General features: G+C 41.8%; 1 protein-coding gene across 9 annotated transcripts in view; it reads left to right on the top strand.

Annotated features, from left to right (window-relative positions):
- The first annotated feature begins 5,299 nt into the window (after positions 1-5,299).
- DCUN1D4 (defective in cullin neddylation 1 domain containing 4) overlaps positions 5,300-17,189 on the top strand; it is a 40,325-nt gene continuing 28,435 nt past the window's right edge. For 2 of the 9 annotated variants that reach the window (XM_017810533.1, XM_017810190.1), the window contains exons 1-3: positions 5,300-5,364; positions 14,579-14,649; positions 15,647-15,686. Coding sequence is in view for 2 of the 9 variants with exons in the window: in XM_017810093.1 (XP_017665582.1) it covers positions 5,599-5,623; positions 14,579-14,649; positions 15,647-15,686 (136 nt within the window). In the remaining 7 variants the exon portion in view is untranslated. Of the gene's footprint in view, positions 5,365-5,510; positions 5,624-5,813; positions 5,884-14,578; positions 14,650-15,646; positions 15,687-17,189 lie in introns of those variants that run through there. The other 7 variants (XM_017810370.1, XM_017810712.1, XM_017810093.1 and 4 more) reach the window with 7 other exon arrangements.

Raw genomic sequence — 17,189 nt, 5'->3', positions numbered from 1 at the left:
TATTTTCTATAAGTTTGAACTTTTTCTGGTGGTAAAAGGACTAGATTACATATATCTGACTTCTAAATAATATGTATTCTATGTATATAAATACGTATTCTTATCTGTATAAACAATATGTACTCCTAATCTTATCCTCTGATATTCTGTGCAGGTCAATTAAGTTTCTAGGAATGTACAGGAAGAGACAGCTGTACATCAGGAGCCTACCAGTGTGTATCTCAAAATAAAAAAGAAGGACTCTACGTAACATGCGTAAGAGCAACTTCTGAGAGTAATTGTACTGTATTCTTCAGCAGGGTGAAGACTCAAGTTCTCTCTTACATATATATATATTCCTGCTTTGGGGTCTTGGCTCAGGCATTTCTATTTGTATTGTAAGCTTACCTTGAGGAGCAGTGGCTTTGGTGTTGCCACAGAGCACTCTGAAGTCTGGGAGCTGCATTTCAAACCTCTTGGGCTAAGAAACACCTGAAATTGTTATTTCCCATTTTCAGAAACAGTGTCACAGCTACAAGCTGGGAGAAAGTTAGACACACCCTTTGGTTTCCAACTGGAGTTATGTTACTGAAACAAGTTGTTACAGCTTAAGTGTGCAGGTAACCAGTTCCCACCTGTCTCCAAGAAACAGAACACTGCGAATGTTCAGAGTCCTCTGCTGACTGTGAGGGAGCTTTGTGGCTCAGAGAGAGGTGCTGGTTGTTCTGATGCATCTCTAGAGTTCAGGCCGAAATTCTAAGCTGTTGTCTTAAGCCTGGCTGTTTAGAGTTGCCTAATGATGAATGAAGACAAGTTAAAGTTTCAAACTGAAGTTGAAAAAGACCTTATAAATCAAATGTAGGGTTTAAAATATCAGCCATCAACAGCCCTAAAATGATTTTTTCCTCATCTATGTAAAATGACATTTGTTTCCAGGGTGTTACAAAAGAACATTTGGGGCCAGAATAGTATGTTTGAGGAGCAAGTGTAGGAGAACAGACCTTTTCACTTCAACGGGGAGCATAGTATGAGTCCTTGGGACACTGCAATTAAAATGACCTGAACTGTTTAGTGAATAGTGGTTTGAAAAGGAGTTCAAATAATCTGCAGCTGCCACCTTCTGCCACTTGAGGTCCTCTTTTTTCCCTGATTAGTACTGTTCTGCTGAGATCATGCAGGAATAACTCAAATTTAGGTGTTTATTGAAACTCTGAGGCTGAAAAATCTTTTCAGAAGCATTACTTAAAGCTGTTTGTGTTGACTTGGGTATCAGTTACTTTTTCATATCCACAAATGATTTAGGACTGTGATTGCTGGGCTTCTTGTAGACAATTTGTTTATTTTCTTACAATACCCTGTACTGTGTTTTGTTACTGCATTATCTGCTTTCTTAATGTTCAGCAGATTCTTCTTTGGTAATGTGTTTATTTTCAGTACAATTCCCTTTCCCCTCTGACTTGGAAAACACATGATGGCTTGTCATTCTGGTGCCTAAAATTAACGTTCAAGTTTGTTTCTAAGCAAAGCAATCAAGATGAACAAAGATATTTGAGAAATGCAGTGGCTTTAGCCTTTTGGAGTCTGATGTCCTTTGGAAATAGAGGAAAAGAGTTTCCTTTTGGAAACTCTCAAAGATGCTTCTACATTATGTTTCTGATAGTGAAGAAGATAAAACTAAGTAAATCGTTTGTCTTTCTCTTGTTAACCAGTACTTTTCAGTCTACAGTAGTTTTGTGGGTTTTTTTGAATTGTGGTTGCCATTTTAGCTATCAATTTAAAAAAGCAACACAAACATAAAAAAGTGAACAGTGACAGTCCTCTCAAAAGAAAAATTGAAGTTTTAAGTTTGATCTAGCAGTGTGTAGACTGGCATTTACTGCCACTTTCCACATCGTGGTTTGTTGTTCCTCTCCTGTGTATTGATGGAAGCACATGCACATATGTGTGGTGAGCCAGATCAGGATATTCAGCTGACTGGGAAAACAGAAAAATGGACAAAACCAAAAGAAGAGTTCAGCGTTTTCTTGTCTTGTTCTGGGATTTTTTGCTTTTTAGGGGCACTGGGGACAGTCTTGCTCTTGGTATCTAGCTGTCCAAATGGTTGCACTGTCACAAAAGAAAGAATGCCAGGAGGGCTAGGATTAAGATGCTGATGCTGGAGCTGCTTAAACTGTCTCTGTCCATGTGGTAGTTCCACCCTGGCTGGATGCCAGGTACCCACTAAACCCACTAAACATGCTCTATCACTCCTCTCTGCAACTGGAAAGGGGAGAAAAAATGTAACAAAAGGCTTGTGGGTCGAGATAAGAACAGGGAGAGATCACTCACCAATTACTGTCATGAGCAAGACAGACTTGACTTGGGGAAATTAGTTGAATTTATTACCAACCAAAATCAGAACAGGATAATGAGAAATAAAACAAATCTTAAAAGCACCTTCCTCCACCCCTCCCTTCTTCCCAGGCTTTGTTTCTGATTCTCTACCTCCTCCTGCCCAGCAGCTCAGGGAGTGGAGGTTACTCCATTGCATGTTTCTGCTGCTGCTTTCTCCTCAGAGAAAGGAGTCCTTCCCCTGCTTCAACGTGGGGTCTTTCCCAGGGAAGACAGTCCTCCATGAACTTCTCCAGTGTGAGTTCATCCCACGGGCTACAATTCTTCACAAGCTGCATGACCGTGGGTGCCTTCCACGGGGTGCAGTCCTTCAGTAATGAGGTGCTCCTGTGTGGGTCCCCCATGGGGTCACAAGTCCTGCCAGCAAACCTTCTGTAGTGTGGGCTCCTCTCTCTGTGAGTCTGCAGGTCTCTGCCAGGACCTTGTTCCAGCACAGATTTCTCGTGGTGTGACAGCCTCCTTTGAATGCATCCACCTGCTCTGGCATGGATCTCCTACACAGGCTGCAGGTGGATGGTCCTCTGTGGGCTGCATGGTCCTCTGTGGGCTGCAAGGGGCATAGTTGCCTCACCATGGCCTACACCACGGGCTGCAGGGCAATCTTAGCTCCAGTGCCTGAAGCACCTCCTCCCCCTCCTTCTACCCTGATCTTGGTGTCTGCAGAGCTGTTCCTCTCACATATTATCACTACTCTCTTCTCTGATAGTAATTACTTCCGTGCAGTGACTCTTATTTTTTTTTCCTTCTTAAATACATTATCCCAGAGGCATCACTACCTTTGCTGATGGGCTCAGTCTTGGCCAGTGGCGGGTCCATCCTGGAGATGGCTGGCACTGGCTCTGTTGAGCATGGGGGAAGCTCCTGGCAGCTTCTCACAGAAGCCACTCCTGGAGCCCCTGCAGTACCAGAACCTTGCCAAGCAATCCAATAAAATGCTTGATCAGCCATGTCTTGATTGATCTGCTCTGTGTAAAATGAAGTATTTCCGCATTATGGAAACTCAGGCTTCAGAAAGAAAATACAGTCTGATTTTGTAACATCTGCCAGCCTGGAGATCTGCATAGTGTTTTACAACTAGTGGTAACAAAGGGGATTATTTATACCTTTTTGAGGTTGGAATGAAGGTGCATGTTGAAATGGGCCTTGTTCTCACAGGGCAGCCTTTTCTGCTGAAGTATACATTCCCTGTAGCAGGCAGAAGCAGAAAACAAAGTCTCTTTTGTGTTTCCCTATGGATTTCTTTGCAGATCTAATTTTTAAGAATCAGAGATTATACTTCAAATGTGTATTGAAGTATTCAAAAATATATTGAATTTTTGCCTGGCAAACCTAATTGCCTTACATTTAAGAATAAAAGTTGTTACAGAAGCTGTAGTCTAAGGAAATATCTTTAAAGCCAAATAGTATTTTTCATTTTAGACTAAAATAGGTGGGTGAAAAAATACAAATCTTTCTGCCTTCAGATACAACCAAATAGGGTTTTTCTGTGCCACTTTTCTTTAGATCTGTATCAATTTACAACTATGTAAGGCATGGAAGAAGATTTCTTTTTGAATATTTTTTATTCTGAACTAGCAGCCTATGTGCTTTTTTATGGTCAATGTGAACAAACAGACATCCCTAAAGGGATTGTTGCTCTGAATCCAGAATTAGATCAGATGAATTGCAACTCAGTGGTGCCCCTATTGGGTATAAGATCTTGGGATGACATGCATAGATGTGAATGTCTGGCATGTGGGATGTTAGAACTACCCAAGAAGTGAAACCTTGCTCCCACTGCTTTATTATTTTTGTAGAGGTGGTAGTGTAAAATTGTTAAGGTAAAGAAAAGATGGTGCAAATCGGAAAATAATTGAGACACAGGCAGGAAGTTCTACAGAAATAATTTTAAGGAGTTAGTGAACAAGTAAGAACTTCAGATAAGGGTGTCTTTTATTGCTCTGATGTGGTTTTTAGTATATAGCTTTCAAAGAGAAGATTCATTTCCTTATGAACTCCATTCTCTTTTCTGTAAAACAGACAGTTGAAAACCTAAGATGTCACTCAGCAAAATAAATTGTCTGCACTTGTTCATTCTGACTGGTTCACTGAATAAGACAAAGCTCATTAAAAAACCCACCAACCAAAAAAACCCAACAACCCCCCCCTCCAATAAACAAAAAGGCCTGTGATCACTAAATTCAGGACTGCATGCTAATGCACTGCTCCAAAGGGACAATTACCTTAAACCTGACACTACTTCAGTTTTGTAGTCCTTGATTTTTATTTTAACTTAACCTCTCAGAGGAAAGGAAAGGTGTTTTTTTTTTTTTTCATGGCTAAGTTCTGCCTTAATAATCCTCCACTGTGCACAAATGCTGCTCCAGCAGTCTCTTCTCAGCGAGTGCCAGGAACGGCGTTTATCCCTGAAAGGACGCAGGATACTGAGCTCGCATGCTAAGCAGGAATGACCTGCAGGGTGTCTTTCCGTATTCCTCCTCCGGCTCCTGAGCGGCGAGATCCTTGTGCGAGGAGCGGGGAAAGGAGCGTGGCTCCATGCGCTAGATTCGTAGGACCGGGAACAGCACCTCGGGGCAGTGAGCCAGTCCCATCGTCCCACACGGAGCAGCTTTTGGCCGCAGGTCTCCCCACCGCCCATCCCGCTGCTGCTCTAGCAGTGTGACGCTTATGTGCGTTCGGCTGCTGTCGGCAGCCTGCCATTTTTTCTCCTTAGGAAGAGCGAGACGGGAGAAATCAGGAAATGCCTCTAAGTCAGCGGGAGCTGAGCGCATCCCGCGGCGGCATCAGCAGCCAGAGCAGCCGCCCAGCCCGGCCCTCCCGCCCCGGGCCCGCCCCCTGACCCGCTCACCCAATCGTGTCAGGGCGTGGGCGCGGCCCTTGGCCCCTGCAGCCAATCAGAGCCGCGCGTGACACAAAGTGGTGCACTTTGCACGCGCTTTAAAGACCGGTAAAAACTGGCAGCGGCAGCGCCCAATCAAAGCGGAGGGAGGCGGGGTGAGCGCAGCCTGGAGCCCAATGGGAGGGAGGGAGGGCGGTGCGCAGTGGGCCCGGGGAGAGTAGCAGGAACCTGGTCCAATAGGAGGGCGGGATGCGCGGCCTCTCCCGGCAACGCGGACCAATGAGCGCGGGCGGGGGGCGGGGCGGCGGTGTCCGTCCCGGGCTCTGGATCGGGAGCGGGGCAGGAGCGGAGCCGGGCCGGGCCGGCAGCGTGTGCAGCGCCGCTCGAAAATGCACTCGGATGCCGCCGCTGTCAGTGAGTAGCGCCAGAGCTGCGCCCGCCGCCCGCAACCCGCGCCGCCCGCACGGCCGGTAAAAACCACCCGGCGGGGGGCGGCTGCTGTTGCCCCTGACCCGCGAGGCTCGGCCGAACGCGCCGCCGGGGCTCCCGGTGCCGGGGGAGGGCTCGGGCCCGCGGGTGCGGGGCCGGCGCGGAGGGGGCGGTGTGTGTGCGCCTGGCTGCGGGGGCCCCGTGGAGCGGCCCTCGGCGCAACCCCCGGGGAGCGGGGGCTGAACGTGAGGGGGCGGGGACGGGTGGGGGGAGCCGCACCGGGGAGCGCTGGGGTCGCTCGGAGGGTGTGACGCAGTTTGCCCGACCCGCCTGGCGAGGGGGTGAGGCCGTGGCCGGCCCTCGTGGCGGGCTGCGAGGGAGCCGGGACTGCCGCGGGGAGGGCGTGCTCGGGCCGTGGAGCTGCGTGTGCGGGGGGAGGCGGGCAGGGGTGATTGCCGCAGGTCGCGCCGGGCCGGTGCGGGAGAGCCGCGCTGTGCGGGGACGGGGCCGCGGCGCATGGCGGGAGCTGGAGTCCCTGCGCCGCAGCCCCGCGCGGCGGGAGGCGGGGAGCGGACTACAACTCCCGGCGGGCCGTGCGGCGGCGCCGGCTCTTCCGTGCCGTGCGGCCCCCCCGACCGGAGCTGCCCCTCCCGCCCCGCGGGGAGAGCGGGGGGCGCGGGCGGCGCGGGCGCGGGGGAGCGGAGCGGAGCTTGGGCTTTGTGTCTGCAATGGTGCTTCTGGCGCTGCGCTCAGAGCCCCGGGACCGCGTGCTGCCTGGCACACCTGTGTGGTTGTGGGGTGACCGGGGTTCGGGAATAGGCTTCCTGCCTGTCCGCCGGAGAGACGGGATTGGCATCCCCAGCGCAGAGCTGTCCCGGCACAACCATGTTCCTGTGAAATCTCCCAGGAACGCGTTCTCGGCTCTGCAAGGAGTTGCAGCTCTGAGATGCTTTATTACCGCAGAACTTGCTCGTGGGGAAGATAATGAAAACTGAAGCTTTGATCATATGTTAATGAGTGATGGCCTGACTTTTGGACAAAGTCTTGAAAGCATTTATGGAAAGAAATGCTGCATAAGGCCTGGATTTTCTTGAATCCTCCCATGTCTCTCAAAATGAGATTGGCTGGGCAGCCTGGTATAGCCTCTAACTCGTAAGGTTATATCATTTCTTCAGTGGTTCTGGTTTATTTTACTTTTATATTTGGGATCGTGATATGTTGGTGGTTAAGTCTGCCATTAAGGCACAAATAACTGCCTCATGTTGGAAATGGAGGGATAATGATTCTAGAAAATGCCTTCTGCTCAGTGTTTTTTGTCATGTGTCCTGTCCAAAAAAAGATGCAGGTCCTCATTATACACATATAAGGTACAGTTGCAAATATTCCAGTGCTCCCTCATGTAGGATGTTAATACTATGTAGTGATTTTGGAAGTTTTTTAATTTTAACTTATCTTTAGGAAATAGGAAAAGTACCGTTTCTCAGCCTTCAGCTGTTCTTGGCTTCTCATTAAAAACGTGCCTTGGAGTGATTGAATCTTACATCTCAGTACTTTTTTTTGGCAGTTCATGGGCTCGTACATGTGTTATTTTAAATAGGAGTGTTTTCCTAAATTAACTGACTTCATTGTCTGTAGCATCATAGTGGTTGTTTTTTTTCCTCACTGATTTAAATGCTTGAAGCAAGGAGTGTTCATAGCATATCTTTACAGAAGCTGGATCTTGACTGAACATTTATTTTGAGCCACCTTTTTGATCCTTCTTAGATTCTTATATGTTCTTGTGATATAAACTCCCTCAATACATTTTTGGTCAGTATCGGTTTTACTTTCTGAAACTGAATACACACCTTTCACATTATATGAGGTACATCGACTTTCAGTTTTCCCCATTGAAAGTGTTTGCTTAGAAGTTTTTGCAGCTGCAATAACTGTAATTGGAAATGTCTACAAGGTCATGCAGTAAGTTGAGTCAGGCAGGTAAACAGTCTTCTTACCGCTTCTCTTCATTCTGTTGTATTGGGGTAAGATCTCATTTGTGTAATTGCAGCACTTCATTTAAATTTATTTTAGTCCAAGTAATTTTTGTACCGAATGTGAATTATTAATTCTGCATTTTCTTTACTTCCCCTCCTCCCCCACTTGCTTTGCAGATACTGAAAACAAAGACTTTGGGCTATTTCAAAGCATTATTTCCTAGTTTTGTTTGTGTCTTCAAGCAGAAGAAGAAAACTTGCTTAATTTTTCTGTCCTGTGCTTGCCAAAAAGCATAGCATGGGAAAGTACAGTACATCCAGGGAAGGTGTTCAACTCTTGTATCCAATTTAAGTATTAGAGCATCAAATAGTGTGGTTATTTCTTCTACAATAAGTAAAACTGCTAACAAGGGCTTGAAGCAGAACCATTAATTTAAATGTGCCAGTATTTTTGTCATAATGTCCAGTTAATTTGTTTTATTTAAAATCATAGGTCTGAGGTTAAACAGAATTTTTACTTTTGACTCATAAAGACATAGAAGCAACTACCAGTTTGTTCAGTAGATAGTTGTGTGTGTATATATATATATATATTTAGAGCTGTAAGGCTTTAGCTTGCCCCTGGGGAATTGACTGGTGTGACACACTTCATGCAGATGTGTGGCTGCATAGGCTGTGGGACTCCATGGGCTGCAGCTGCTTATTATTGCCCATTAGCTGTAGGTTACTGCTTCCCTTTTCTGCTGGTAAAGTGGGCTGTAGGAGCACACTCTAATCCACTCGGTGAGATGTACCTGGGTTAGCTCTTGCCAGTTTTACTTAAGTTGTCTAAACTGACAGGGTTGTTTTTTTTTTTTTTTTTGCCTGAAATGAGTTAGGGAATGTGCCCCTGGACTGTGCTGCTGGCAGAGCTGTGGGGTCAGGAACTTTGGCAGAAAGAAGCAAGCAGCTGGAGCAATAATGGTTTTGACTGGCATAGCTGTTTCTAGGCTGTTGCAGATCCACTGTGATGTGTACCAGATCTGCATGGTGCTGGGATACCCTTGTAGTGCGTGCTTGACTGGGTTGTGTTTCTGCTGAATTAGCTGGAGCACAAGATACAAAGTTTTTATTAGCTTTATGGCCTTTGTAGGATGTCAGATGACATCTGGCATGAAGTTAGGAGCAGTGCTCTCAAACAACTCTAAGGCAGCCAGTGATGCAAAACAAGCTCACTGACTTTTTTGAATTAATCTGGTGGTGGAGTAGGAGTTAGACTGGATGAACACTTTTCATCAACAGAAGCAGATCTTTTGCACCAGAAATACACTTAGTGTTAGGTCTTTGTTGTATAGAACAAAACACCCAACCAAAACCATCCCCTACAAAGCAAACCCTAACCTCCCCATGAAATGCAGGGTACTTTAATCTATGTGTTAGTATAGGATTGTTAGCCTGGCTCTTATTTGTTCGATCAATTTAAGGTAAATGGAAATGTATTCAAACTAAACTGACAGTTACACAACTTTTGCACTGCTTAAATTAGTCTAAAATTCTCAATGAACTCTAAACTACGGTAGCTCTATTTGCAAACAAGCCTTCAGAATAGGGTACTTTAAAAATACATTGGTAGAATAAGGATTTGTTCCTATGGGGAAAAAAGAATTATGCTTTTTTCCTATATATGTAGCATGCAGAGATCTTAAAATATTTTGTTGCAGTGAGTAAGTCATTCTATGTGGTAATACCAAATGTTAGAGTTGAGTGTGAGTGTTTACCTTAAAATAAGTGATTTTTAGTGTGTTTAGTAATTTCAACCACATTTTGTTGCTTGGGTTGGGTTTTCTGTAGAGTTTTTTTTTTTTTTTACTAGCTTAAGTCACTCTGTGTTTTATTTCAGAACATTTTAGGCTTTGGGATTAGGCATTTAGGTGTTGGGAAAATGTACACAAATTTGTGACTGTGGATTTGGATGCCACTGGTGTCAGCAGTAGCTCTGAGATTGGTGCAGCTCTGAGTGCACGTGGGCAAGAGGAACATCCTGTAGCATCATGTCTTTAGCTTTAATGACTAGGTCCTGTTGCTCTTCAAGATAGGTTGGATTGTCCCATTTAATTGGATGTACTTACTTTCCAAGCTGGAATTCACTTCTATTTCCCTTACTTTCTGAATCATGCCCTTTAAGGGGCACCAAATTATGGGAGACCCTACTTTTCAAGCCTTTTCTACTCTTCCTCCCCTTACCTGAATGCTTGCTGGCACATCACGGACCAGGAGGTCTCTTTTGCAGGCTGCCTCTGCTGTAGGGTGTTACTGCCTGCACAGATGCAGCTACAGACACATTGGAAATGGATTCTTAATCCTGTCTTTGACAGGATTGCAGTCAGCTCCTATCTTCTCTGTACTGCAGTCTGAGATTCTCAGTTTTTAGGTGTATTGTGATGTTTTTTGTGTAAATAGGACTGACATACATTTTTCCTTTGCTTTCTGCATTTAGTAATGAATACAGAAATTCTGCTACCTGAACATAAGTGTTGAAGGCTTTCACCAAATACAGGTTTCAGACCTGAACTCCTAAGTTGATTAATTGATTAATAATTAATCAATATAAATTGTCTTGCTCTTTGGATAATTCTGTAAGCAGACTACTGAACATGAAATGGTGTATTTCTTAGAAGATTAAATGATTCTTTTTTGAATAAGTAAAATTTATTTAAAGCTAACTAAGACAACAGTACTACTACAAGTTTTTTCCAGTTCTATTATTTGAAACCAAGGGAAGCAATTAAATATAAGTAAAGCATGATCATTGCATTTTAATTTTTAGGAATGACTCTTCCTGGTATGTGTTTTCTGTCTAATTTTTTTCTGAGAATGTTACAATAATCTTAGCAGTAATATGAATTACTGTTATATTAATACTTCTGCTACCTCTATACCTCAATTTTAATATTGTATTTATTATTGTATCTATAGCATTTATATGTTGGATTTTTTTGGTTTTTTTCATTGAGAGGGTATAGGATGTTTTTTCTCTAGTTTGTTATGAAAGTAAGCCCGGTTAGCTGTTGTTTCTTTCACCTCCTGGTAACTTTCAGGTCCATAGTTTAGACCTTAATCTGTAAATTTAAAAGTTATTTTTAAGCTGTTTTCTTTTTACTTTTAAAGTGTATATGATTGTGACTATTTGACTAACCCAGCCTTTAACACTTAAGTGTTAATGGCAAACTGCATGCAAGATTTAAATTCCATGAAACTAGATTGGCTCTGGCATTTCTTTTCTTTTCTGGATTCGCAGTGATTTTATTCTAGATGTGTTTTTTTTTGTTTTTGTTTTCTTTTTTAGCTATTACATTCTGAATTATTGCAAAGTATTTAATACCATTTGGAATTTAATCAACAAAATACATGCACTTGTTTGAAATGTACCTCTTAAAGTCATAGCAAACGTTCCAGCACATCTTCCTTCAGTATTCACAAAGCAAGCAGGTTTCCTTCTGATCTGAGATCAGTTAACTGTGTGGTACTTTAGAATTATAGAATGGCTGGAGTTAAAAGAGACCTTAAAAGATAATCTAGTTCCAATCCCCCTACAATGGAGAAGGGACACTTTCCACCAGACTAAGTTGCTCAAAGCCCCATCCAACCTGACCCTGAACACTTCCAGGGATGGGGCATCCACAGCTTCTTTGGGCAACCTGTTCCGGTGCCAAGCTGCCCTCACAGGAAAGACCTTTTCCCTAATATCTAATCTAAACTTACTCTCAGTTTGAAGCCGTTGCCCCTTTTCCTGTCCCTACGTGCTTTTTTGAAAAGTCCCTCTCCAGATTTCCTCTAAGTCCCCTTAAAGTACTGGAAGGCTGCTATAAGATCTCCCTGGAGCCTTCTGTTCTCCAGACCGAACAGCTCCAGCTGTCAGCCTGTCCTAGGAGGTATTCCTAGGAGAGGTATTCCATCCCTCCAACCATCTTCGTGGCCCTTCTCTGGACTTGCTTCAACAGGTCCATGTCTTTCCTATGCTGAGGATCCCAGAGCTGGATGCAGTTTCTGTAGGAAAAAAAATTAAAGTATTTTCAGACCATTTCATGTGCTTTGAAACTCTTGTATTCAGGTGAAAAATAGCTTCATACATCACGATTTTCTCCATGTAGAACTGGTGAATGTGGAGCTTCATGTGATGTATCCCTCCTCTCACAGTGGGCTTGGATGGACAGTTGGATTGGTCTGACACGTTGCTGCTGCCACAGGAAACTATTTTGCTCCCAATTCAGGGGACCTTTCTTTAACTCTTGCTCTGACTTACCTAGTGTTGCAGCTCTTTTGTGACCTGATTCAAAACATGGGGCTGGCAGGATTTTTTTGTTTATTTTGTTGATATGATTCCAAGGGTAGTGGGCTAACCAAGGCCATCAGGCAGGGACAACTTGGAGGCTGTATAAGTGTGTATGGAAGTTTTTTCCGGAGGTGGAGGGGAGGGAGTGTGTTCCTGAAGCATCCAGTTGCAGCCAGCTGTGGAATCACTTGCTTGCCATGTTGACCCTTGTTGACCATTGTCCCTCTGCTAATTTCCAAAGTAGTGTTATTTGAGCATGGGAGGTATTATTTTTTGGATTCTGTTTCTTCAAAAAATTTTTTTTTACAAAATAGGCCTTTTCACAGTGGCATAAGATACTTTGTGTATCTTCCTTGAATATACATAAAGCAAACACTTACCAGTTCAGAGGATGACCTGGGCTGTAATTTAACTTCCCTAATTTAATGAGTGCTGCTTGTATTTACTTTTATAACTGTAAAAGAAACCTGTTTTCAATTTTAGATAATATCTACACTTCACAAGCTTCCCCTGTGGAAGAGAGAAAACTTTGGACTCTGGTTGTCTGTATTAATACCGTGTATAGTGTGATGTTTGTTGTATAAGAATGGTAAAATATAATTATGTAACCCTGCTAAGTCCATCATAATTATGTAACCTATTTTGGAAGCAGCAGCTTAAAATTGTAAGGATATTTCCAGTGGATGTGTGAAACACCCTGACATGAATTATGTGTTTTGAAGTGCCTAGGAATGTTTTGTTTCAAAGCTGATACCTAATATACATAGTCCTAATTTTAAAGTATTTTTTCTGTTGTTTTTAAGAGTGCTATCTAGAATTATCCTTAATATTAGGTTAGTCTGGTATGACAGTTAACAAAACAAATCATATCTTTTAGTCTTGCCCTCCTGAGAATGGCTTTTATGTTCCCTGTTTGTTCTTCCCCCTCCCCCTCCTTTTTTTTCTCATTGCTTTATGTTGAATTGAAAGTTGGACTAAAAAACTTGGGGTTGTTTTTTTGCAGAATGGTTCTGCTTAGTATTGTTTGACTAGCAAAAAAGGAACTTTATTGAGCGCTTAATGCAGGAAAAAGTCTAGCACCCTGTTCAGGGTTCAAGATCTTCCTATTTTATCTGGGTAAGAAGACCTGGATTGTCTTTGACTTCATATAGATAGGTATAGCTAAAGTTGGAAATTCCATCTTTGGTACTTCTGACTTACAAGCAGTTGTATTGCTGTGGTGGTGGATTGCAGACAACATGTTAAGAAATAGGTAGCAGTTAATAAAGGGATACTCTAGCTAACAAAATGAATGAAATATATGATTCCTAAAAGTATCTTCTGATATTTTTTTTTAATTCATCACGAAAAGAGAATTCCATAGTGATGCCTGTGACAAGTACACGTGCAGCAGCCAGTTCCTTCGGTTTCCCTTGATAACTTCATAGCAGTGTGGTTCACTGATTTGGCAGTCTGATATTTAATGAAGACTCTTGTTTATCTGGGTTTTCTTAAGTGTATTTTGAGAGTATTCCTTTAAAATGCTCCGGATGGAAATGTGGGAATTATGTCTTTGACCTTTCTTGCATCTTGCATCAGCTGCTGGGCAAAGCCAAATTAAATGTCTCACAGTAGAAATACTTTAATGCATTAACTAGGTGGTGATACTAGGCACGTAAAATATTTCACATAAAGAAGAAGTTGGCTTGAAATACTTTGCTTGTCATATAGTACAGGTCTGTAATTAGAATGTTTTTGTGCCTGAGTTCTAGCGGGGTAGCTAATTTGCTTTTAGTTTAAAGGGAAACACTGTATATTAGTTGGCTATCTTTAATCCCTGTCAGCCGGTTTGTGTCCAGCTCCTGAGATTCTTGCTGGTTTGCCTGCTCTCTGGCTGGATCACAGCTGATCTTTTGTAAATTATTTATTTTCCAGTTTTGTCCTTGACACATTTCTAGCAAAAATAGGAAATTCAAAAGAATATAGAAAAATTAGTTTTGTCTCTCTTTTGCAACTGAAGCAAACTCAAGTGTTTTATATTTGGAACATGGAAACAAAGTTAACATCTATGCTACAGCTTCTTTCATGAGTCAGAATATTTAATTTTCAGTTTTGTTGGTGCTTGTCTTAACAGCTGCTGCACTGTGACCTTTGTTTGGTTATACAAAAACCATGTTTTAACTGTGTAAGTGTATTCCAGTCACTTAGTTTTGCAAGGAAATAAGTATAAAGGCAAGTACATGTGTATTAATAAAATAATCTTTGTTTTAAAACTGTGATTTTTAGTAATGATTTTAGAATGTTAAATGGGACTTAAATTAGTTTTGGAATGGATGGAACAGAAGGACTGGATAGCATGGAAGTTATAATGATTCCAAATGTAAAGGAAAACAAATTGTAAATTTTTTTTTTTTAATTCAGCTACAGTTAGCTATAATTGTTTTGTTGAGGGTCATTCATGCCTAAAGAACAATGCATATGTTAGTTATCTTTTTGCAGATTTCTGTTTTTCTACTCAGTGTTGAAAATGTTGATGCTGAAAAAGTGTTGATGACTTTTATTTTATAGTTGTGTGATGATTTTATTAAATGACCAGAACATAAGAAGATCTTGGTTGCTACATCGGGAAACCAGAGAGTTTAAAAGGTTGTTTGTTCTTTCTTTTTTCCCCTCTAGATTTTCAGTTGAATTCTCATCTGTCAACGCTGGCAAATATTCACAAGATTTACCACACCCTCAATAGGCTGGTAATGACTTGCCATTTTCTCTTAGCAGAATAGCTAGGGCTTTAGTCCAGAATATTTTGTGATTGAAATCATTAAGTGATTACACTTTCAAAAATTATAATTGCCTTTTTGTATGAAAGGCTTTTGGTTTTGAATTGGTGAAGAGATAAGCAGTATTAGTAAAAGGTGAAAGATTATACTCCAGGGGTCAGAGTGGAGTTTGAACACTGTCCACTGCAACACTGGATTTAGATGTTGCTTCCATACAAACAGCTTTCTTAGATATGTCAAACAATGGTAATCATCTTAGTTATCCAGTTTCTTACAGTTCTTATGGAAAACATATTGAATGAGCAAGCTGTCCTCTTACACCCATGCAAAAAATGAAACAAGATTTTTTTTAAGAACAATCTTTTTTTGAAGATTTTTTTGAAGTGAAACAAGATTTTTTTGAATTTAGGCATTTTTTTATGGCTACATACTTCCATTTGCTATATTGCAAGCATAGCTGGAAATGATTATATGGCTTCTGTGTTCACACTACAAATTTAGTGAAAAAGACCCTGCCTGCAAAAGGGAGTAACTTTTTTGCAAGATTTCAGTTGATTTTTAATTGATTTTCTTTAGAACATGTATTTGTGTTTATCCTGAAGTAAAGCCGTTTCTGTGGTCAGTGGTAAATTCAGTCTTTCTAATGCTGCATTTATTGGTGGAATTGTTCTATACAACAATGCAGAATTCCCCATCCAATGGATGGTTATTTGCACTCTTGAAACAGTTTGATATATTTTTGATAGGAAAAAAAAATTCAAATTAAAGATTATCCTTGAACTTTTTAGATAATTTTGCAAGGGTAACTTTTTAGATAAATCCGAGCTGAAAACACAAGACACTACAGTCTCAGGTGATGATCCTTAAGTAATTAATATGAATATTAATATCAAGTAGAGGTTAAAAGCAGTACTGAAGAATGAAGGTCACCATCTCGTTTAACTGTGTTGTTCCTGTTCTCTTGCAGAATCTGACAGAGGACGTTGGTCAAGACGATCACCAGACAGGTATTTACTAGGGATGTAGTAGAAATAGATTGAAACAACTGAAACACGTTTTGTCAACGAAGTCTCTCTAATATAACTGAAAATTATATTTTAGAAAGCTAAAGGAGCTTTAGGAAACAAGTGCCAGGATTTCTTAAAGTTTTCTTTGAAATAGATGTTCGTGCTTATAATTTGTCCAATTATGAAGGACTTGCACAGGTTTCAGCAGTATCTGTCATTTTACTGTTTCTTAGTTTAGAAGACTTAATAAAAAATTTCTCTTACTCCTTGGACTCTCAACCCATTAGACTGGCAGAATACCCATGTTCTTACAGTGTTTTGACTCTTGAAAGAGCATTAGTGAGAATAGAGCAGAAGGATGACCTCTTGTGGCTGTTGTGATGCCTGTGACCAAGTTTAAATGCTGTGCTCCAAACAAACAACTTTTTTCTTGAGTGATTTTGATACAGCTTGTTCCTGTTCCTTGTGCAGATTATCAGTCAGTGCCTCAGGGCTAGCTATTTATTAGTCCAGAGCTGGTTTTTATTCAATAAAATGCCATTGTTTTTCGAGACCTTAATCTCAGGTGCCTAATACTAGCTTGCTGCCATTCTTGATTCATCAGCATTTGAGCTTTGTGATTTGATGTCTTGCAAGAGTTGTTACGTTCTTTTGTGCTCGTTACTTGTGAGCTGGCACTTTTCCTTTATTTCTTTTTCTTCCTTCCTTTCTGTGTTTCGGGCATGATACCTGAGGAGGAAGGAAAATAACTTACTGGCTTCAAGCCCTGATCATTCAGCAGAAATGTTCTTTGAACCTGACCATATCTGTCCTTTGAACCTGACCATATCTGTCCTACCATCTTGACTCAAAGCTTTTTGCTATCCCGAGGTGCTGGCTATGTTTGCTGGTGTTACCTTGAGCGTTTAAGAAAATGGAGAGAGCTTTCAGCTCCTCCTGGAGATTTCTGGGACACACTCAGAAATGTAGCACACTCTTAGCCTAAAGCAATGAGAAGAGATGCATAGGACTGCATCATTTGGGATCAGACAGAGCTCACTTAGGGATTATGTACCCTCCTCTATACTGTTTCAGGTGACTTTGTTTCATAGTTGAACTCTTAGCCACAAAAGGCTTCTCTGCAATGTTTTCCTTCAGTGTGGTTAGGGATTTGGTACTTGAAATCAGTTGATCATGTAAAAGAAAAACCTCTGCAAAAGAGGTTGTGGCAGGTGGTTCCTCTCAGTCAGAGATTTTAGTGTCCATATTTTAGAACTGGTACCCTCTCCCGTCTCCTGATGGAGACTTGAAATTCTCCCCTTTGTGATCCAAGTGCTCAAACTAAACACAGGTACATACTGATTTCATGTATGAAAATGCATTCTGTAATCTTTTACTTTTGATCACAAAAATCTATTGTGAAGCATTGTCACTAATCAACCAATAAGTGTTGATGTACTTGAGGTATTTGGAATTTGTCTTATCTCTTACCTAGCACTTCTATCATAAAGTATAAGAAATTAG

The sequence above is a fragment of the Lepidothrix coronata genome, unplaced genomic scaffold (genome assembly GCF_001604755.1).
Source record: "Lepidothrix coronata isolate B3197 unplaced genomic scaffold, Lepidothrix_coronata-1.0 Scaffold0, whole genome shotgun sequence".
Taxonomy (NCBI): Eukaryota; Metazoa; Chordata; class Aves; order Passeriformes; family Pipridae; genus Lepidothrix; species Lepidothrix coronata.
This window is presented reverse-complemented; position numbering and strand designations above follow the sequence as displayed.